The 24020-nt window shown below is 39.9% G+C and overlaps 1 protein-coding gene across 2 annotated transcripts; it reads left to right on the forward strand.

Moving 5' to 3' along the window:
* Window positions 1-1787: 1787 nt before the first annotated feature.
* DYNC2LI1 (dynein cytoplasmic 2 light intermediate chain 1) lies at window positions 1788-23647 on the forward strand. 2 transcript variants are annotated; one of them, XM_053383349.1, is made up of 13 exons: window positions 1790-1968; window positions 4129-4246; window positions 5669-5703; window positions 7822-7891; window positions 9846-9934; window positions 11959-12145; window positions 13747-13815; window positions 16178-16255; window positions 16890-16966; window positions 17892-17962; window positions 18422-18519; window positions 19407-19499; window positions 23473-23647. In XM_053383349.1, exons 1-13 carry the CDS (start codon window positions 1955-1957, stop codon window positions 23533-23535), a joined length of 1062 nt encoding a protein of 353 aa, XP_053239324.1. In that variant the 5' UTR covers window positions 1790-1954; the 3' UTR covers window positions 23536-23647. The 2 variants fall into 2 exon arrangements, with proteins under 2 accessions (XP_053239325.1, XP_053239324.1); XM_053383350.1 differs by lacking the exon at window positions 16178-16255 and having other exon boundaries at window positions 1788-1968.
* Window positions 23648-24020: the final 373 nt, after the last annotated feature.

The raw sequence follows: 24020 nt of genomic DNA on the forward strand, positions 1-24020 counted from the left end.
TAAGCTAAAGGGGGTGGGGGCAGAGAAGGCACTCATATTTCTTAGCCCCACCCCCGTTAAAAAATACCCAGTTACTATACTTGTACGAAGTAAATAATTTTACAGCTAAGCATTCTATATTTTTATGGAAGCGTTGAGGTTAAAATAGGTATGCCTCCGCATCTGCAGGCTCTTCAATCTGTGAAATAAACTGAAAGTTTTATTTAGTAACTGCAAACTACGAGGTGCTAGTTAAGTTGCTAAAAGTGGTAGAAAGGTTAGAGCATTTTCAGATGTAGCCTGCCACCACTGTGACATTTTTTTAAATCTGGAAAATGAAAATGACACGTCAGAAACCATGTTATATTTAATTTTAAAATATCTATGTATATTCATGGTTTTTATCATACATATAAAATTATACATTAGTCATCATGTTTGTTGCTTCTCTCAGTGTATGTTAGTAGCAACCCCAACCCCCTTATGGTTCAGTTTTAAATTATTGGAGGAAATTGTTGTATCATACATGACCTCAGTCACTCTGATCCAGCGAAGGAGATCTGCACACATAAGCTGGCTTCTGTGTGCATACCATGTGCTGGATATCAGTAGCGTCAACTGGATGCACATTGGCGTGATCAATCTGCTTGTGCCTGTCTACTGCATTGATTTCAGTAGGATACACATGCATCTCTGTCTACATTCTTGTACAGCTAGTCTCATACATTTTTTTCTCATGTAGCTAGAGCTAGATCGAGAGATCTCTATCAGTGATGGGTACAGGAGAACCATTTATGTAGAGAAATTTAAATTGTATAGGTTCCAATTTATGTGATGCACAAATAATGAATTGCTGAAAAATAACTGCGGTTTGTTGAATTAAGTGTAGTAAAGAAATATTGGAACAGAACAGGTACTGAAAGCGAAAAATAATTATAAAACATTAATTTATGTGTAAGAGTATTTGTATTTATTTTGTGGATATTTAGCTTTTATTGCATAAGGTATTTTTTATATGAATGTAAACCACCTAACAAATAAAGGCATTGTCAAGGAAATCTGTAGTATTTTATGATTGCAGAATTCAATTAATCTGAAAAGGCATCGTACTTTACAGTCCGTTGGAGGATGGATTGTTCTTAAACCCCGCCCTCCCTGCTGTTGCAGTCCACGTGTTTGTGTGTGTGTGTGTGTGTGTGTGTGTGAGAGAGAGAGAGAGAGAGAGAGAGAAATATTCCAACAAAATATTCCCCATGGAAGCAGCAGCAAGCAACTGAGTCAATTCTAATTGCATAAACCTATACGTGTCTATTTACTGCGTTCAACAGGCTTTACACACTGTCTCGGAAAAGCTGGTATACCATTTGTGTATACGGGGACACACACACGTGTACACTGCTGTCAGCGACTCGCTTAAAAAATGACGGCGGCAGCCTAAGCACAAAATCATACAAAAGCCACCAGAAACAAGGAACTGAAGGCTAAAAAGCAGATCCGACAAGCCTCCGGGGTGACTGCCCCCTCTCCGATGACCACTTACCCTAATTAAACATTTTAACTGGTAGCAAGAAGCCACACAAAGCGGAGAGTAAACTATCCGCAGAGTGCGGCAAGTGGGCGAAATTTAAAGAGCAACTTTCCCGTAAAATAAACTGCAATTCTAATCTGCAGCTAAAAAAGAAAAATCGTTTTCACACTACCTAGTTTCTACACACATTTCCCTTTTTCGCACACGCACAGCGCCCAATCGACCTTCCAAGAAGCCGTTTCGCAGAGTGCGGGGAAAGAAAGAAAAAAAACCTCGGAAGCGGACCAAGCGGAAAGCGGGAGCGCCGCGCGTTCCTGCTCCCAAAGAACTACAACTCCCATGATGCTCCTTCCCGCTAGGCCGCCGGGCAAGGCGCTGTTTCTATGGCGACCGGAGTCCAGCGAGGCCTAAGGACCGCCGCGTCGTTCCGAGGGCAGCGGGGCAGCGATGCCCGGGGCCAGGTAAAGAGCGGGGCGGTGTGGGGAGGGCTTGTCTCCGCCTCTGCTGCTCCGGCGGGCCTGCGGGCCGCTTTCCCTCAGGAAGGCAGGGCAGGGCGCGCTGTCTCCCAGTGTCCCGGCCCCCAACTTCCACAGGCCGCCTGCAGCTTTCCCGGAGGACGGGGCCATTATCTCTCGACATCCGCACCATGTCTTTCAAAGCGCTGTTATTCCGCTTTAAACGGGCGCCCCAAAAGAGACCTGGGAAGTGTGGTTCGGCTGGGAGACCTGCCAGAGCGCCGGGGGGAGGGGCAACTTGAATAAAATATTGGGAGGGCCCAGGTGAGCCCTGCCCCACATAAGTTATTATGAATTATAATACTGAATTATTGTATTTTAATATTTTGCTGGAGGCTGTCCAGAGTGGCTGGGGAAACCCAGCCAGATGGGCGGGGTATAAATAATAATAATAATAATAATAATAATAATAATAATAATAATAATTTACAGTATTATTATTATTATTATTATTATTATTATTATTATCAATCACAGTACACAGTGCACAATCCCCATTTGAATGTCCATGGACGTGGGGTGGGGGTGCTCAAATATTTTATTGGGGCGGAGAGCCAAAGGGTCGCCGGCATCTAGGAGCTGGCTCCTGTGGACCAAGAGCTACAGTTCCCATTGAACAATCACTCCGTCTTCCCCGGGAATTCCCAAGAATTGTAGCTCTGTGGGGGGAAATTAGGGGTCTCCTAACACCCTGAACAGGGGACACGGGTGGCGCTGTGGGTTAAACCACAGAGTCTAGAACTTGCCGATCAGAAGGTCGGCAGTTCGAATCCCCGCGACGGGGTGAGCTCCCGTTTCTTGGTCCCTGCTCCTGCCAACCTAGCAGTTCGAAAACACGTCAAAGTACAAGTAGATAAATAGGTACCGCTCAGGCGGGAAGGTAAACGGCGTTTCCCTGCGCTGCTCTGGTTCACCAGAAGCGGCTTAGTCATGCTGGCCACATGACCCGGAAGCTGTACACCGGCTCCCTCGGCCAATAAAGTGAGATGAGTGCCGCAACCCCAGAGTCCGTCACGACTGGACCTAATGGTCAGGGGTCCCTTTAACACCCCGAACAAGCTACAGTTCCCTGTCCCTCTCCCCATCTCTTCAAAACTCTCAATTGTTGGTGATTTAATTGTATGCTTGTTTCTTATGAAAAAAAAATTATTGTCTACTCTACTGATATGGGGCGGGCGGGGGCATTATAAAACTGGTATAGGGGGTGCTTTCGAGCACAAGCGCTGCATTCTTTGTAAGGAACTGTCCTGGGGCTGTTCATAAAAGGCATAGGGAAGTGGGTTAACGAACACGCTTCATTTCTTCGTACTGTGGGCTCCCGTTCCAGCTGCACAAAATCCAGAGGTTTATATATCCCTCCTTCCCAGTCGCTCAGTCCGGTTAAACAAGAAGCACCATCACAGCTCAAGGAAACTTTCGAGTTAGGCAAAAAGTACTCAAGAGCACAGAGGGAAGCTGATGAGGGGCATGGCACAAGAAGCATCCCAAGGACCAGACAGAATGGCCCGGGGGGCGGGCGGGTACAGGTTGGCTCATAGGGTAGAGCAGGCATAGGTAAACTCGGCCCTCCCGATGTTTTGGGACTACAATTCCCATCATCCCTGACCACTGGCCCTGTTAGTCAGGGTGCTGTGAGTTGTTGAGAGTGCTACAAAATTTCCTGGGAAGAGGGATTGATTGTTAAACCACTCTGAGAATTGTAGCTCAGGGAGGAGAATGGGGGTCTCCTAACAACTCTCAGCACGGCTAATAAACTTCAGTCCCCAGGATTCTTAGGCATAAGTCATAACTGTTTAAAATGATTTGATACTGCATTAAATGTAGGGTGCAATTAGGCAGGAATAAAGCATCCAGAAAATATGTATGCTTATAGCAGATGGGGGGAGGGGGACAGGAATCTTGGTACTAAGAAGCTCATGTAAGTACAGAATCTGGAATTTACTAGTTTGCCCACTATACCTGATAGGCTTCCTGTGACTTATAATCACAAGGCACAATTAGTTTCAGTGAGGAAGAAATGGAGTAGAGTGTGTGGTGTGGGAGCAGAGCATCTTCACTGGAAGGTTGTTTTACATGAGGACTTTTTTTAAATTTTTCCTTTGCTAGTGACACCTTGTGGGATATTGCTAAAGCGGAAGTTGAAAAAAGAGAAAACCATGAAGACAGCACAGATGGTCTGGAATGTTGGGAAAGATCACTATTCTTTATAGGAAATAAAAATGGGGTAACAATCAGTGTTTCATTTCACATTGTTATTATAGATATAAATTAAATAAATTTTGTTTGCATACTAACTGAAATTCTGTTATAGCAACAAGAAATATTTCCTACCTTGCAAAGCTGTACGAACCTAAGTATGGGTAGACTGTGTCCACTTGCAATTTGTCTAATTTACAGTGCAGTTCTAGATTTTACTTTCTTGGGCTCCATGATCACTGCAGATGGTGACAGCAGTCACAAAATTAAAGACGCCTGCTTCTTGGGAGAAAAGCAACCTAGACAGCATCTTAAAAAGCAGAGACATCAGCTTGCTGGCAAAGGTCAGTCTAGTTAAAGCTATGGTTTTCCCAGTAGTGATGTATGGAAGTGAGAGCTGGACCATAAAGAAGGCTGATCGCTGAAGAATTGATGCTTTTGAATTATGGTCTGGAGGAGACTCTTGAGAGTCCCATGGACTGCAAGAAGATCAAACCTATCCATTCTGAAGGAAATCAGCCCTGAGTGCTCACTGGAAGGACAGATCCTGAAGCTGAGGCTCCAATACTTTGACCACCTCGTGAGAAGAGAAGACTCCCTGGAAAAGACCCTGATGTTGGGAAAGATGGAGGGCACAAGGAGAAGGGGACGACAGAGGACGAGATGGTTGGGCAGTGTTCTCGAAGCTACGAACATGAGTTTGACCAAACTGTGGGAGGCAGTGGAAGACAGGAGTGCCTGGTGTGCTCTGGTCCAGGGGTCACAAAGAGTCAGACACGACTAAACAACAACAACAACAACAACAACAATACTTTTAAGTGCCACTGATTTGAAAGAAAATAGTAGTTAAGTATGTTTATCCAGGACGGGAATGGTAAAAATGTTTGTAACCCACATTATAAAATTAAATAGTGAAAGACTTAAGTCGTTGCTTAATTTATTTGTAGAAACTGTAAACAGTAATTTTAAAGATAATTTTCAAAGTAAGCTACTTTACCCAGCACCTGATTTCTTAAAGCATGAAGAAATTATAAATTGTTGTTATGTATATTTCATGCATTCATTTTATTTCCATTCCATTACTTAAGCAATTCCAGTAGCAGGCGATCATTTGATCAACCTGTTATTTACAATTACCAATGGTGGATACAAATGGCTAAACTGATTGCTACTGTGATGCCTGTATTTTTAAGTTTCTTGTTGCCATTACTAAATTTGTCATTTCCAATCATTTCTGATAATGGTAATAATAATGGCAGTGTAGATACACTCTGATAGAAAGTTGGCAGCTAACTTTCCTGTTTTAAGATGACATATAATTGCCTACATTTGTAATTTTCAGATATTTTATTAGAAATGATTAGAAGAATGCATTACAGCATGTAGAATGATATAATATTTATGCTTTAATGACATTACAATAGTATTCTTTGTTGTTTTTAATTTCTAGGGAAAGACTACTATTATACTGAGGTGCCTTGACAGGTATGTGTTTAAGTTTTGAGAAGTATCTCATATTTTCTGGGTACTCAAAATTCTAAATAACATCAACAGTTTCATTGTTGGAACATACCTTAACAGTGTGCCTTCAAACAGTGGAAATACGTTCCTCAGAACACTTGTCTAAAAACACTTACGATTTATTCTTACCAACACTGTAACATTGCTCTCAGGGGCAGTCCTATCATTAGGTAAAGTGAGATGGCTCCCTCAGGCAGGTGATGAAATGTATTGGACCTGCTATTCTACATGGCCCCTTTTGAATGACTCTGGGAGGGTAGCAGTCCATTTGGTAAGACAGAGCCACCCTCCTGACCTTGGTGTTGCTGCAGCTTGCTTGGACAGGGCACAGTGGTGGCGCGGTCAGGCCCATGTAGTTGCCCAGCAGAAGAGACCCACTACTTCCACTGTTGTGCCCACACAACCTCAGCCACACTGCTGCCATGCCCAGTCTCATACATGTAGGTTGCGGTGACAACAATGTTAAGAGGGTGGCTCCATGGCTCTGCCCCAACAACATAGGCCTCTGCTGTGGCCTCCACTACATATTGACTAGAGTGGCGCATCACATCTGTGATCCAGTGTCATTTCAGAGCACAACTCATCATGCTGGTTTGGGCCTATAGTCCTAAACACTTTAAAGAGTGATTATACTCAGAGCTGACCCATGGAAATGAATGCATTTAAGTCCATTGATCTCAATGGGCCTACTCTGAGTATGGCTTAGTTGGATATTACTCAGAATTTTCTCCTCCTTTCCCACCTGCTCTCCACCTCATATTTTCTAATGACACAGAATGGGAGACAGGAAAATGGTAAGTCCTCTGGAATCCACCATGCGTAGCAGTTTCTTCACCGCTTCATAAGGCTGGCTATGATCTTTCATGCTTCACAGAATTCCTTTTCTCAATATTTGTAATAATTTGTATAGGTAATCAAAAAACACTTTCCACCCAGAGAGGCATTTATGGTGTGGAATTCCTCTCTCTAAAATCTTGTGATATCTTCTTCTCCCTAAAATCTTGTGATATTTAATAATGCACAGTTTCAGTCACTGGAGGTGAACTAATGAGGCGTAGCATAGCATGACACGTATGCTAGGAAATTGGTGTGCTTTTTAAAATATAAAGTATTATGAAGATGATGGATTTTTCGGAGCTAGCTGACCTAACCGGAAGAGTCTGCGACCAGAAGGAGGAGGAGTATCAGGAAGAGTGGATCAAATTTAATGATTATTTAGTTAAATATGTTAAGTTAAATTAACTGAAAACAGTTTGCAGATACTTAATTGGCTTAGGATTTTATTTATGTTAAGTGATGAATTAATATGTTTAATTCCATAATGTGAAGATTTAAGGATGTTAATATTTAAGTTAAATTTCATATAAGAATTTGTCACCAGACTTGCTTTGCCCCACAACACCCCACTTTGGGGCCTTGTGATGCCTGCAGCCAGCAGGAACGCTTCCAACAGAAATGTACACTGCCCCACATTTCAGCTGGTTCAGCGGAGGCCCCCCATGGCAGCATAGCCTCCCATTGATGGAGAGCAGCAGAAAAAACCCCACCACATTCTAATTTCTTCCAGCATTGCAGATTTGAGGGGGTGGGGACGGGGAAGAAATATTGCTCTGTTCTTCTCAGCCAGGTAAGTATAGGATTGCAGCCTTTAATTTCCAGCATCTCTCTTATTTGCAAGCAAATAAATTTCTGCTCAGCTCTGTATTTAATACTCTAATCTTATTTTACCAAATTTCCCAATCTTGGAGTACTGTACCCAGATAAAACAGTTGTGCAAAAATATAGACAATTAACCCTTTTTTCTTGGGTCATATCTTTACTGTATATTGCCATGTTCTAGTTTTTACATCTCAGTTCTCAGAAATGATTCACTGAGTTTTGCCATCCCATGCAAACTCACTCCAAGAAACTTGGGAAGCATTTTCACTGTTTTGTTTTCCCCTGTTGTTTGTGAAAATACTGTTTTGATAATAGGGCAAATTTAATTTTATTAAGAAGAAGGTTAATTTCTCTCTCTCTCTCTCTCTCTCTCTCTCTCTCTCTCTCTCTCACTGTGTGTGTGTGTGATCTTAATTTTTCCAGGGATGAAATTCCAAAACCAACTTTAGCTTTGGAGTATACATTTGGAAGAAGAGCAAAAGGGCACAATACAGTAAGTATGCTGACAAACTAGATTATATAATCTTCTTTTGGTTCATCAGTAGTGTTATGTACCTCATCAAGCCTGCCCCTGACATTTATGCAACCACATTCCAGACAGAACTCTAATTTGCAGTGACCTTGATAGCTGGAGAAATATGTTCATTTTTCAAACTTATTTATTTATAAAAATATCTATATACTGCTATTCATAAAAACAGAGCATTTTACAATAATCATACATAAAACCATGCAATAAATACCAAACAAAAATATAAAAATCAGCTAAATATTATGGAAAGATGTATTCTTAATTGCCTGCATAAACCTAGTGAAATAGGAAAGTTTTCTGCAGTCATTAGAAGTTGAAAGGTGCCTACTGTATCTCTGTTAGCAGACTATTCCACAGGGCTGGGCCAATACTAAAATAAAATAAAGGCTTGATTTCTTTTTGCTGTCAAATGAGCCTCATCAGCTCAGGGAAAAACCAATGACTTTTCTGCAGATTGTCTCTCTCCTCCTTTTCTGTTCCTGGCACTGACTTCAAGCGCATAAGCAGAGCTCTTTATGTGGGCTGCAGCAAGGGGAGATGCAAGATACACCAGAGCGTTGTGGCTAGTTTTGGCTTTCTTATCTCTCCCTACAGCCCATGTAAAGGGTGTTTGGGGATTAGTGGGGATTACATGTATTTTCTTTTGTTGTTGTTGTTCCATGAACACTATTGTATAAAGACTATCACATAAATCAGGGTGTGGAACCTCCCAGGGCCAAATGTAGCCCTCCTGGCTTCTCTGTCTGGCCTGTGGGATTCTCCCCAGGCCAAACCCTCTTTCCTCAAGCCTTTCCCTGAACTTGTTTCACACCCATCTACAGTGGTACCTCGGTTTACGAACTTAATCCATTCCGGAAGTCCATTCTTAAACCAAAACCGTTCTTAAACCGAGGTGCACTTTCCCTAATGAGGCCTCCCGCTGCCAGTGCCCTTCCACCTTTCAGATTCCATTCTTAGACTGAGGTAAAGTTACCAAACTGGGACACTATTTCCAGTTTTGCAGAGTTCATAAACCGAATTGTTCTTAAACCGGACTGTTCTTAAACCGAGGTACCACTGTATAGTGTTTTTGCCGGACTGTAATGTATCCTTGAACTCTCATAATGATCCCTGCTTGCCCAAACAGAGCATGAGGGCAGGTGAATGCATTCAGAAACAAGTCTGCTGTACAAAGATAAACTTTATATTCATTGCTCTGCCTACTTTTGCCTCTGTTCCTGTCCACAACTAGCCTGTGGTCCCCAGAAGATTTCTCAGAAGGTAATGTAGCTCCTAGGCAGAAAAAGGTTCCCTATCTGTGACTAAGTGTGAAGTGTCTCTGTTATGTACTGAGTTGAATAGGATCCAAACTGCAGCAGTCTGATTGGTCCTAGAACAATAGGATCCAAAAGACAGCAGTCTGATTGGTCCTAGAACAATAGGATTCAGAATGCAGCAGTCTGATTGTTCCTAGAACAATGCAGCAGTATGATTGGTTGGCAGGAACCACCCAATCATGCTCCAGATAGAAGTGAATCCACAACCTGATTGGCTTACAGTAGAATTCCGGAATTAGCCAATCATGTGCAGCCCATTGTGTAAATAATGTATATAAAGCAGATGCTTTGAGGGGACTTTCATTCATTCCTCCTCACCACTACAAGCTGAATAAAGAGCATGAAATCACTTTGCGACTCTGAGTATATTTCAGTCTCTTAGAAGATCTTCTCAAGTTTCATGTGTAAATCTTATATTCCAACACCTTGTCAGCAAAATCCACTGCTGGCATTCTTCTAAACTCCTGATAAGACAACCCAACCTTCTCTGCTGGGTTTCTGTCTGATGTCAGATCAATCATACAAGATGCGTATTGCAATGTATGCTATCTATCAAAATCTTGTGCAAATGATTAATGCAAATAAACTTTTTTTCCCAGCCCAAAGACATTGCTAATTTTTGGGAACTAGGTGGTGGAACTTCATTGTTGGACTTGATTCCCATACCAATAACTACAGCTAACATAAGGTAATGAACTTGGTAATTTCATAATTAATCTCCGCTATCTTTCTATAACAGCTCAGTTCTTCCATTGAACTTCAAACTTCAACTTTATTCATTTACAAATGTTTATTACTCTTCCTCATAGTCATTTGTGGCCTCTAGATTTTTGTCCTGCACGTGTGGGACCTGGAATTGTATACATGGCGTATAGTCAATACAGGTTCCACTGGCGAACAATAGTCAGTCGTACCTTCTTCTGAGTCAGTTTTTCAGTTTCACTACTTTGTCATTCATTGTGGCTGGAGATCTGTGCCCACTTACTGGAAGTGAACTGAATGGAACTTACTTCTGAGTTGACGTGTATAGGATTTTGAAATTGCTTTTTGAAATCTATACCCTCTACTATCTATAGAACTACATTCTATAGTGTGGTTAGAACGCTGAGCTGGGACCTGGAAAACCAGGGTTTAAATCCCCACTCAACTACGAAGCTCACCAGGGGACCTGGAGCCAGTTTCTCTCTCTCTGCCTTACCTACCTTACATGATGGTTCTGAGGATAGCTAAGATGGGGGAACCATATTTGCCGCCTTAAGCTCTTTGGAGGAAAGGTGGGGTATAAATGTAGCAATAACATTTTGAAAAAAATAAAGATGGTTTATTAAAAGAAAGATACCTGCCTCAGAAAGTAGCTCCATTTAAGGAAAAAGAGAAAGACATTTTTCAAAACACCAGCTACGAGAAAATACAGGAAATATTACTGTTGTAGGAGACTAGCTTCTCTCCCAGCAGCTGTAAGCTTTATTCATTACACTTGCATCTATTCTTGCAAATACCCCAGAGCAACATTTTAGGTTTCCAACAACGCTTGAGATACAAGGAGAGATAGGGACTGGCCGAAGACCAGCATTCATTGCACATAATTGCTTAATGTAGATTTAAAACTAGCTTTCCTTTCAACCCAAACAAACCACCTAACCATTAAATTTTGTATTGCCTCTCAACAGAAGTCAATGTGCTGGTTGGCTTTCTTCTGCTCTCAACGGAGCATTTAGTGGGAAAAGGCTATATACTATTGTGGAAAAGGCCCTGGTCCTCTCTTCTCAGTGTAGTTACACTTGAGGGAAGATATTAAATTGATTTCTGTGTGCATAACTGTGAAAAATCAAAGTGATTTTCATGTGGATGGGTAAGATAGTTACCTTTTTTTTTTACAGCTGCTGCAGATGAATTACAATTAAAATCAACATTAGGATGTTGGTGTGGGGAGAAGCGGACCACTTTTTGGTCTAAAGAATTTGAAATTATGAACTTAGGCTAGCCAGATGCTTTGGTCTGCAGTTCAAAGTTTCATGCAGGCTAGAGCTCCTATTTTCCTTGTTTCTTTCAATTTTTAAGAGGCTGGTTGAGACAGCTTTGTTCATCTCTTAACTAAAAGTGTCACCTTGGATATTTGCCTTTTTTAGATATGCCACTAACCCATGGTGTAGCACTACATCAACAATCGGAAGCAAGTGTCAGGTGTGCATGCTTCTCCACCCCAACACAGTTTCATTTTTGAACTAACCACAGTTTGTTGTTGTATATTTATTAATTTGTCCATTCAGTTTATATCCTACTCTTACTCCTCAAGGAGCCCAGGGCTTAACTGTGTGAACTGCAAATAACTGGTTAGTTTAAACTATGATTTGTTGAAACAAGCAAGCATCAGTGCTTGTTTCCTTGTTACTTGTCAAGTTCCTAACTCCTTAGCTCCAGCGATGCTGCTCCATCTAATTCTCCCAAACATCACTCAGCCCGTAGTAACCAGGTTTATAAATTCAGCTAATAAAATATCATGACAAAGAATTTATAGTAGAGTACAAATCATTTTCCGGGCAAACATTGTTTCCATATTTAATGTCATTTGCTTCGGTTGTGTGGGTTGGGATGTTGGTTTTTTGCTCCTCTAAACTGCTGTTTAGATGCCATTGTATGAGATACTTCTTGTGTAAAGAATATTTTAGGTGCCTTTAAAAATGTTAGGCTGTCTTTCTGTTCTTTTTGTAGGACATTTGCTATCGTTCTTGTCCTGGATCTTTCAAAGCCAAATGAACTGTGGCCAACCATGGAGAGCCTTTTACAAGCCACTAGGAAGCACGTAGACAGAGTTATAACAAAACTGGGACAAACAAATCCTAAAGCAGCTACTGAAATTAAACAGAGAATATGGAACAATTTGCCAAAGGATCATCCAGTAAGAACTAGTATTTTCTCCAGATGTCACAGGCTCATACACAGTTAAAGATAATCGCTTTGAGAATCATAAACAATTCCTTTAGATTTTTATGCATGACTGAAAATCCATTTGATGTAGAAGAACTTGTTCAGTGGAAAATTATAGCAATTTAATGAAAATTCAGTAGGGGCAGAAACAAGGAAAGAAGGTTTCTTATATATTCTTGTTAGACATCTAATGTGATTGTTATGGCATGTTACAACAATCAAAAGAAACAGTTTTACAGACGCAGTTTGATATTGATTTTATAATCTCCTTTTGAAACGAAGGTGAAAACTAGAATGTACAGAAGTTATCTGGCAAAGCAACTCACTGAAGCTACAGATTTGAGGAAAGGGTGTAGTTATAACAGCCTTCAGCACGACTCTATACTTTGCATTTATTCAAGTGTCTATCACAGACTCAGTGCCTTTTGATAATGTGACAACTAATTAAATTATAAAATTTCAGGGATGTTAACATAAGCCCTTGAAATTCAATTGCTAATGTGCTCTCTTGAAGAAAGTAAAATAGATTGCCGAAGATGCAATTGAAAAGGTGCCTGGCATCATGCATTCATCTTGTACAAATGTTGTGTGTATGCGGTGTCTAAACAACGTATATATATATATTCTATAGTGCACAATTCGAGGATGTAAAAATAATACTATAAAGTAGCTATTAATGTGAGCAATAAATGAACATGAATAAAAGACCCAATAGACTTAAATTTGCTTCCTTTATGGCTTTCAGTAGCCCAGTTCATCTTTTAAAAAACGGGCGTATTTTTCTCCCTTGCTTCACCTATCGCACTGATGCCAACTCACACTCCTGAATGGAAGGAGTCACAGCCCACCTCCCACCTTTGTCTTTTCTGAAGCTGCTATGTGCATGTGAGAATTATAGAATTGTAGAATTGTAGAGTTGGAAGGGACCCTGAAAGTCATCTAGTCCAGCCCCTTGCAATGCAGGAATTTCAACTAGATCATACATGACGGACGACCACCCAACAAGAAGAAACCCATTCCAAGACCCCTGCTCAAGTTTCATCCATTGCAGCTTCTGTAGATGCAGAATTTTCATGTGCATCTTAGTTGAGCTTATATTGGAGGAGAACAAGAAAGAAGATTTCTTCCTGCCTCTGGTGAAGCAAATACTAGCTGCTCTGCTTGTCTTGAGCTTAAGCATATGTAAGGAGCGGAAATTTCACGGATTCATTCCCTAGGCATGCCTCTTTCCATAAGAAAGTGCTAGCATGGAAAGCCATTTGTAAAGTCAATGTGCTCTTGTCACATTGGGGTTTGGTGTACCCATCTAAGTAGGGGTGAGGCACCTTCACAGGTTGGACTGAGTTAGATGGAAAGGAATTTGAATTCTTCCTACTTAAGACATTGGTGAGTTACTTGCAGTTACTTCCATTATAAATTATTGGCTGTGCAGTCTTAAATTCTCCTTATTCCAAAAGATTATGCAACAATGAAGCCCATGTGTGAACTATTTTGAAGCCATCTCAGCATGTTCTTATCTGAAAAAAGGGATTGTAAAAAAATGTTATATAAGTATTGCCACTTTCTTAACAGGACCGTGAACTGATTGATCCGTTTCCAATTCCACTAGTTATAATCGGGAGCAAATATGATATGTTTCATGTAAGTAATAACTGTGTTACAATTCTCCCCTTCTGTTGTATTGTGGTAGCCTAGGACACTTTTTTATTGATTCTCTCTCTCTCCAAAATCAGAAAAGTAATATGAACAAAATGGCAATTACAGCCATATGTAATTGCCATCTGTGTCATTCATCCTCCAGAAACAATAATAAAATATTTATAATAATGAAGAAAATAAGACAAAATATGAATGACATATACTAGCAATACACAGTGGTACCTCTGGTTACGTACTTAATTCATTCTGGAGGTCCGTTCTTAACCTGAAACTTCTTAACCTGAAGCACCACTTTAGCTAATGAGGCCTCCCACTGCTGCTACTTCGCCGCTGCGCGATTTCTGTTCTCATCCTGAAGCAAAGTTCTTAACCAAGGTACTATTTCTGGGTTAGCGGAGTCTGTAACCTGAAGCGTCTGTAACCTGAAGCATATGTAATCCGAGGTACCACTGTACCAACTGTGAAATATACCAACAGCTCCAATTCCTAGCATCCCTTGGTAGGGCTGAGAAACACTCATGTGACTCTGCCGGTTGGAATAGAGTTAGACAATGGGTCTGACTCTGTACAAAGCAACTTCCAGTGTTCCTGTATATTTCCCCCTTTTTTTATGTTGACCTTCAGGCCTTATTCTCTTCTTTAGCACATGCCCTTTAGGTTATTTTGTAGAGTTATCTTTGAAGATGAACAGCCTCTTCATATGCAGTGGTGGCGTTTCTGACAGACACTATTCATTTTTAGCTGAATCTTAAGATTGCCTTCCCAGCAAATGTAATAATAATAATAATAATAATAATAATAAAAATAATAATAAAAATAAAAACAACAACAACAACAACAACAATAATAACAACAACAACAATTTTATTTATACCCCGCCCTCCCCAGCCAAGACTGGGCTCAGGGCGGCTAACACCAGGTAAAAACAATTGATTAAAATACAACTTAAAAACAAGATTTAGTACAACATTAAAATGCAGCCTCATTTCAGTAGGAACTCAAATCAAAAACATTTTGGGGATGAAAACTTTGAATCTTCACCAAGGCCAACTATCCAGACTGGTCCAGAAAAAAGCCAGGGAAGTCCCCAAATAGGAGTTCCATCACTTACCCATTAATTGGAAGTATAAATGTGTCTGAGATGACTTCCTCTCCCCAGAACAGAACTGGCCATTAGAGACAGCTGTCAATGGATATTAGCCACAATGGCTATACTCTGCCTCCATTGCCAGAGGCAGGATGCCCTTGAATACCACTTCCTGGGAATCACTGGTGGGGAGAGTGCTTTCAGGCTTTCCATAGGCATCTGATTGGCCGCACAGAGAACTGGATGCTAGAATAGATGGACCATTTCCCTGATGCAGCAGGGACTTCCCAAGAAGATGTCATGTGTGGTGCCCTTTAATCTGGTCCCTACCTTGCTTGATCTAAACTTAGTACTGTCCTCGTGTCCTTTTTCTCTCATACTCCTCCCTCAACTGGATCAACGTGTGCACACTTGATCAGTAGAAAACACTTTGCTGTGCCTGTCTCTTCACAAGTGCTGATGATTTATCATCAGATGCGGCAATGCTGGTTCTTTCAGAGTCTGCTTTTAATTCATTTCTCATCCTTTTTGTTTTTATAACCACAACACCAAACTGCAGTCTTATCTTTCCTGCACTGTTTGAGCACATGCAGGCAGGACATGTGTTTGGGGAAACATCCATCCTTGGTCCCCTAGGTGGCAGCATAGTGCATTCTAGGCAAGTCACCTGTCATTGATGCATAATTCCTTATAGTGCCAGCCTAGGTTTCTTTGTTTGCTTCCTTTATTAAGCAGCCAGTGTTATTGGTTGCTTTTGAATGGAGTGTAAATGACATTTTCCCAAGATTGTTAAGCTGCATTCCTCTAAAGTCGAATAAATAAGCCCTTGTGAGGCAAAGCAAAAATGTGTGTCTTTGGGAAATATATGCATATACTATTGAAGTGCTTTGATCTTCCCTGGTCATCCTCTTGCTGTGCTCATCTAAGCTATTGTTTAGATTAGCAGGTCATCCAAACTGAGCTTGTGCTTTAGCTCTCTTCGGACAAGCCTCAAGCTGTAAGTGAGCTGAGCCACAGGCCTGGGTTTAAACAATACTGTCAACCAAACCATGGTTTAGCTTAGCATAGCACAATAACAGAATGACCTGCGAGGAGCAAAGTGGTCAAAGTTTACTCTCTGGAAGCCCACACATTTACTTGTTGGCAAATGTTGAGTTAGTGTTACACACAAAGGAGGGCAATGTTATGTCGCATTGTGAAAAACTGTAAAATTATTCATTAGATTTTTTCCACCCCAACCCCCCTCTTTTTTTAAAGGAATTTGATTCGGAGATGAAAAAAATAATATACAAGACGCTTCGCTTTGTTTCTCATTATTATGGAGCATCTTTAGTGGTATGTATATTATTGTATTTCATGGGCACAACCCTGCCAAAGTCAAGCCCTTTCAACTCGTATTCATTTCCCAAACAAACAAAGAAATTAAAATAAAATAACCCAATGTGTGGGTTAGTCTTACCATGACCTGATAATTGTTAGCTTTTGATGGCACAGAGGTGATCTTTTTCACTAGTAGCACTGGTATTGTGGAATGCACTCCCTACTGAGATATGAGAAGCCTCATCTGTATTGGCATTCTGCTGGCTTTTGAAGACACACAGCCATTCCTTTAATCTCTTGACCTGAGTCTCCTGTTTTAATTGCTGTTGTTTAATTTTGTTTTACTGCATATTTTATTTATGGACATTTATATGTTAATGTTGGGATTGTTATATTGTGTGTTTTAATTGTGTGTTTTCAGTAGCCATGTATTATAACAGCGTTGTGCAATAGTATTATTATTATTATTATTATTATTATTATTATTATTATTATTATTTGGGGGCATTAAGTGGTAGCTGTTTCAGGACACTGAAACAGCTAAATCTTAAACATAACAGTCCTATGATGAATTTTGAGTGACTTGGGAGTAGTATTTTCCTATGTTTACTAGGAGGAGCATAACACAAGTTTTATGCTTTGTTCACAGTTCACCAGCAAATCTGAAGCTCTGCTCCTGAAAACACGTACTTTCATTAACCATTTAGCATTTGGCTTTGATAGGAGGTAAGCTAAACAATTTCCTACTATTGGCAAGCTCTCCCAAAACCTTCTATTGGCTGGATACTGGCAATTTGTAAAAAATGGGGGGGGGAATCTGTCAGCTTTTCTGTTTCATACAGGATTCTTGCTCATAGATCTATATAAAGGCTGATGAAACAGTTTCAGGAAAAGAGGCTAACTTATGTGAAGGACACACCAATAGCTCAGTGATAGAACTTGCATATCCAGGTCTCTCAGTTTAGTTCATAGCATCTCCAGGTAAAGGATCTCAGATGACAGGGCTTGAAAAGGCCCTGCTAAAATGTTGGAGATCTGCTAATAGAGTAGACTCAGGCCCAGACCACACAGAATGTTGATTACGTGGTTTGTCCTCGAGTACACAGTATTTCTTTCAAAAACATCAGGTGAGCGGTGGGTCCAGACTGGGCCTTTGGCACTGGCGAATTTAGCACATTTCCCCCTCCCTCCTCCAGTCCTGATCTGAATTTGGACCTCCATGCCTGTAAGGGTGGGTGAAAGGAGCTCCCATTCAATCCCAGTTGTCAGAAGGACTGCTGCTGAGAGAAAAATAAAACTTGGAGCTTTATAGAAAAAGCTAGGAGGGGAAATGGATCTGTCAAAGCTTCCATCAGCAGAAATTAAACTTTTGCTGTCCATCAATTCTATTGATTTGAATGGGACGCAGTTGTAACTGTAACAGTCAATACAAAATAAATCATAAATTAAAACAGTATGTTCTTTGCATACATTTAAGGAGCAAGGAAGGGGAGACAGGTGGTGGTCTGGACCAACTCAGTTCTCATTCAAGCAAATACATGTGTTGAAGGACATAGTTGTAACTTGCCTTTCTTGGAGTGTGCTTTTTGTCAGTTTTGGTAAATCCTGATAACTGATCTATATTCATTTTGTTCCGGTCATGTTTTTTAAGCAAATCCATGTCAGTGGATCAGAACAAGCCACTCTTTATCCCAGCAGGAATGGACTCTCTTAGTCAAATAGGTGGGTGGTTTTCTTATCTATTTATTGTGCATGTAGCTTTTACAGTTAAGAGAATACAAGGCTGAAGTGGACAAAAATGAACAATGGATTCTGAAATGTCTACAAAATGTATTTGTGTATGATGATTACTAAAGAAAAATGATCAGAAAGTTTTAAGAAAGTACAGCAATGTTTAACAACAATGCTATACATATTTATTGAAAAGTAAACCCTGCTAAATTTGGTGGGACTTACTCCCAGGAAAGTGTGTAAAGTACACAAAGGATTGCAGCCCTAGTATAACAGCTTCGATGTTGAAAGCTAGTGCTTATCTTCAGGAACCTGTTTCTTACATATTTGTATAACAACCTTCATGTAGGACAATTTTGTTAAATTATTGAGGGGAATACATTCAGACAAGTAGCTTGTTTGCCATTTGAATGATGGAGTGACCATTGTTACAATTCTTACAATAACTAGGTCCTCCTCCTGCTTCCAATAGTGATATTGGAAAGCTGCATGCACAGACACCTATGGATCTATGGAAAAAGGTGTTTGAGAAGGCATTTCCACCAAAGGTGTGTATACCTTTTTTGTTCTTTGATGTTCTTATTAACCTTATTTCTTTTCACAATATTTGTTAATTCTTGTGGCTGCACTGTTGTGCCCAAGCCAGATTATTCAGAAGTAAAGTAATTTCATTGGGACTTCTAGTTATGGAAGAATTGAAACTTTAAGCTTGGTACTGGCTTTGTTTTTTGTGCACAGCTGTTTTCATTTCCTAATTCATTGATCAAGATTTAAACCTTGAGCCAGGGGTTCCTAGTTTAGATGTAACAGGAACCTGTGGCTTAACCCCCACACCCAAATGTTCAGCTGTGGCATATAAGAGGACTGAGTGTCCGGGCGCAATGCTCGTTCTCACTGTAATAAATCATTGTTTGTTAGACCTGAACTGTTACATCTGAATTGGGACACTATGTCACATAGACACAAAGTCACTTCACGTGATCTTTGTAGGTTCTTGTCGTGGCGAAATAAATGCAAGCTGATACAACCTTTGTGAACTGATGGGAACTAGGCTGTTTCATACAGTTGTCTTTGAAACATGTGGACCTGCTGGAGGGGTTCACAGTGTAGCCAGGATCACTCAGAGGTGCCTGTTACATGAACTAGCTTCTTCGCACAGAGGGTTGAGTATTTTGCAAGGCGTGTTTACCCCCCATAAGGAAAAACAGTGTATATATGTAGCACATCCATGCCATCCCAGCTTGGTTGCAGTCATGCAACTGGTCCTTCATTACACATATCGAAGAGGGAGCTATACGAACCAGCTTCTGCAGTTCATACAGGTTGATGCCTTAAACGTATTTATGGCAGAGATGCAAGCTCTAGGGATATTTCAAGACACACCTGGGAGAAAGAACGAGGCTGCATTTTACTCTTTCACCTGCCCTTATTTCAGAATGTTGGAGTTTTCAAAGAAGTAAAGGACCCAGCTCAAGATCCACAGTATGGTGAATATGAAGTCGATGCTATGCGCGCTCAGAAGAACCAGGTATGCTACAGCAGTCGTTTATGTTGCTCAATAAAGAAAATCTCACGGGTATTTCTCAGGCATTGTACATATGCCCAGACATATTTACCTTTGAACATTCATTTATAGCTGCAAGTCTCATTTTAACCATAAAGTTTGCTCAGGTGGCCTTGGACACATCATCATCTCTCGGCCTTAGCTGATATTATTGAAGGTTATTCTATAAATAATTCAGATAATTTTTTTAAAGCAATCTGCTTCTATAGCAAAGTAAGCCACACTGATGGCAGTTGCAGACGTGGAAGAACTTTGAGTGTTACCTCCAGGGTTTACCTCCAGGGCAGTTTTCCAAGTTGCATTTTCTAAAGGTGAAAGGTAGCTTTGCAAAATGCCACAGCATAGTTCTTAAACTAAAGTAACCCCATATTTTCTCTGGAAGTTTCATAACACTGCAGCTAAGGTTACTCAAGTTTAGTTGAACACGTCAGTGACCATGCCTACAAACCTGAGCCAGTAATTATCTAGTTGATTTCACAGTTTTATAGTATAGTATAATCTACAGTAAAATAAGACAAACTCTAGACTACTTCCAGTATTGGAAAATTTGTTTAGGCTGACAGGTTTATTCCAGGTCATTAATTTAGAGTTACCTCAGCAAGTATTTCCATTTTAAGTCATGGTGCAAAATTAATCTCAGTTGAAATTATTTCTTGCAGATTACAAGTAGTATATAATTAATGACTAATGTAGTCCTCAGACATTCCATTGAATTGATTTTAATGTGTCACCCAAAATAGAATGTTCAGTTTAATTGCTTGCTACATACATTTTTTGCTTTACATTCATACTAAGGCTATGATTATGGATGGTATTTTTATTAAGTAAAATAGGCTACTAGTAAAAATTGATTAAATCATATTGAAAATTAATATTTTCCCAGGTGTTTCCTAGTTTCAGTGCTCTTTTATTTTATAAAGATTTTAATCTGTATTGATGCCATTGGAAGTTGCTGTAGCTTTTGTTGTTGGTACTATTATGGAGAAAAAATGGTAATAGACAAGTTTCTGTAAAAAGAAAATTATCTGCAGTTATTTCCCTAAAATTTCCATCTTGGAGTTCAGTTATTATAAGATTATTATAACATTTGAACTGCCCTTTATGCAAACATTTTGGGATTTTTGTATTTCATTTGATCTTAAAAGCTGCGAGATAACCCTGTATATATCTGTAAGAAAACAATTCCCTGGCTACATTCAGTTTTTAAATGCATTAGGATTTCCCATAATTATATGAAAATTGAGAGTGAAATGGCCCTTATCTCAAGAAGTAAGTATTAAATGCTTCAGAAAGCTAATCTTTTTTTCCTTCCTTTTTGTACTCCTTTGTTCCATACATAAAGCATTTATATAGAGAGGAGCATTTATGTTAAAGTTATAGCGTCAAACATAATGCTTTGTATTTCTGTTTCTTGAAGGTATTCATGCATGGTAGCTTTTTATTCCAATTGAAAAGTAGACTTTTGTGCATTTCTTCCTGATCATTTTATGTTGCTCTTTGGACTCAGAATGACTATCTGTAGAGTTTAATATACTTCTCATAGTGCTACTGACATTAGGGACCACACACCTGCAAACAGTAACCAGACTCTCATTTCTTAGCAAGCTTTCTTAACAGCAGCACATAAAAGAAACGGTCCCGTTCCCCCTACCGCACCCCCTGCCGGGCATCCATTGATCCATTAGTGCTTATTTGGACCTCTCTCTTTTTTTGGCAGTGATCTGCATCAGCCATATAGCCTATTTCATCTAGACGTTAGAAATACATCATTGCTATAATATACCAAAGGCTCCGATCAGGATGCTTCTCTGTCTTTCTCGTAATTTTCTCTGGCCTAACAGTTTGCTCACTGTACAGTGATAGTTGTTCAGATGCTTAAAGGCCATTTAATGGTGCTTTTGAAATTTTAAAAACCTGAGCAACCTAAGCAGCAATTAACCTAGCCCCCTTCCAGCACCCCCAGCACAACCGAATACTGTAAAGAAGCATTAACCTGTCCTTCCCCGCAGTACTCCTGATACAGGTAAAATTGTGATGTTGGATGCATCAGGATCATTGAGGAGGGCAGGCTTTAACCGTTTCCCCCCATCACTCCAGATACAACTAAAATCTCTGTCTCTGTGCAGCTGATAGCAGTGTGGGAAATCGCATACAAGGGCCCAGTCCTATGTAACAGCCACAGAAAAGTGATGAAAGCACACGACTGTAACAACGATGTATTGATAAGTTAACAATTAAGTAGGACGAAACATCATTACAATTGCAAGGTGTGAATGAACCAATGAATATATGGATTGAATGACTGGAACTACTAGTCAGATGCACAAGAAGAATTAGAAATGAGCACAATGCAGTTCAGAAATTATGTTTATTTAATAAATCCATATGGCACTTCTTTTAAAATATACTATGCCACGGCAGCTTACAACTTATAAGAACAATTCAGAACCATATAAAATATCAAGCATTCACTACTTCTAAAGACACTTCCGTCAGCTAGCAATCCCAATAAAAAATGAGGCCTCTACCAAGTTGTGCAAAATTACAAAAAGAATACGGATGCTGATGTAAGCTAACTAAAAATGGAAGTTAGGTGCAATGAAAAGGCCATGATTGTGACAACAATTTTCACTTTTTATTCTGATGCCATACAACACGGCCCACACTGATCAAAATGTTTTCCAAAATTATAAAAGAAATAGAAGTCTGATCTGCCAGAAACATAAAGTATGTGGTTTTTGTAAGTGGTGGTGGTAAGTACCTTTCTGCTATCCATTCACACGAAGAAAATGTTGTGTCCTAATTCAGCAAGGGCAAACCAACCGTGAAAGAAGACTTGTGGATATTTCTGGATACGTGATCAAATGGTGTTGTGCAGAAGAAAAACCCACCTCGACATCTGTGCTAGTGCTCCTGTTAGCACTGCAGAGTGCTCAGCACCAACAGCTCTGCCAAATCCACTTTGGACAGGAAAAACTGAGTCCCGACACTTCCCCAACCCTTAAAGAGTGATGCATACTGCTATGCCTGTAGGAAAGATACTTGCGGCAGCATGCAAAGCATCCCTGCGGCACGGGGTACTCTAGACTGCGCTCATAATCTAGCGGGTCACATCAAGGGGTCCAGTTTTTAACAGGTTTCAGTCAGATGCCTTTGGAAGATCCCAAGCAACATATGGAAGCAAAGACTGGTTGGTTTGTCCCTGGAATATATGGTGTTCATAGCTACATGCATTTGAAGATAGAGCTACCATTTAGCAAACACTTGTGTTGCTGGTCACTTGGGAGATATGCATCCCTGCACTTGAGGGAGCAAGTGAACAACATTTCTTAGTTTAGTAGCAGCTGGATAATTGCTCTTTGAAACCACAAGTATTAGATAATGAAAAGTGAAATGATATGGGTGCAATTAGAATAATTTCGCGGTGGATCTCAGTATTAGAATGGCATATACAGCATGACATAAAAAGATAAACTGCCATTTGTTTAGTGTTATGAAAGGCATACATGAGAGCTGCTTTAATCATGGCTAATTCGCTGTGTGCCGCAATCTGGATTTCTTTTACAACTCATTCATAATTAAGATATATAGATACCGCTGATACATTCCATGCAGTTTAGACCCCGCTGGGTGTTTGGGCTTATCTCGCATACACTGTTTCTAAAATGCCATCTTTTATGTCTTTCATTTTATTTTTATGCATACTGATTTATATGCATTGATGATAGTAATGATAGCAGAGACTGGATGAGATCCAAAATTTGCAATATATTGCAGAATAATACTTAATGTTTTCACATTAAAATTGAACATGCAGTTACTTATATCATGGGGGATATTATTATTTATTAGAAGCTTTTTTTCAAAAATGAAACTCAGAACTAACTTACAAAAAACTAAACATTAAAAACTGTTTCAATATATCTTTCCATTTTAGGAACTAGAACAGTACAAAAGAAATGCCTCTAAAACCTGGAAAGAAATGGAGTTTGATTCTTGACTGAGAAGTATGTCTCAACCAGATTTGAAGCTGCATTTCATACATTTGAGTCATTATGTTTTGTACACTTGTAAAATGCGTAAAAACCCCCATCATAAATACTTAATAATAATTATGGTCATTGTTGTTTATGATCAGTATAGTAGATTGTGCCAGAATCACTTCTCTTAGTTAAACTCAGTAAGAGATGACTCAGATGTTGCAAAACGTTTGAAGAAGAAAAGCAGACACATTCTGTGTCATTTAACATCAGATAACTGGTTTGTGAAAAGTTCAAAGGACATTCTGAACATTAATCTTAACAGCAGGTCAATGCCCTGATCCTCAGTTTCACCTTTGCTGCAGCGTATTAAAGTCAGTGTGAGATTGTGAGATTTCCCCCCTTCCAGTTAAGACACAATTTTCTGTATTTTGCCAGCATAATATGATAAAAGTTGCATTTCTACTTAGACTATTGGAAGGTTTCGGCTGTTGGACTATAGTTT

The sequence above is a fragment of the Podarcis raffonei genome, chromosome 3 (genome assembly GCF_027172205.1).
Source record: "Podarcis raffonei isolate rPodRaf1 chromosome 3, rPodRaf1.pri, whole genome shotgun sequence".
NCBI lineage: Eukaryota > Metazoa > Chordata > Lepidosauria > Squamata > Lacertidae > Podarcis > Podarcis raffonei.

Coding starts and splice junctions, on each gene's coding strand:
- DYNC2LI1 (XM_053383349.1), top strand. Junction 5,704..7,821: donor ATACTGAGGTGCCTTGACAG/GTATGTGTTTAA, acceptor TAATTTTTCCAG/GGATGAAATTCCAAAACCAA. Junction 16,967..17,891: donor GCATTTGGCTTTGATAGGAG/GTAAGCTAAACA, acceptor ATGTTTTTTAAG/CAAATCCATGTCAGTGGATC.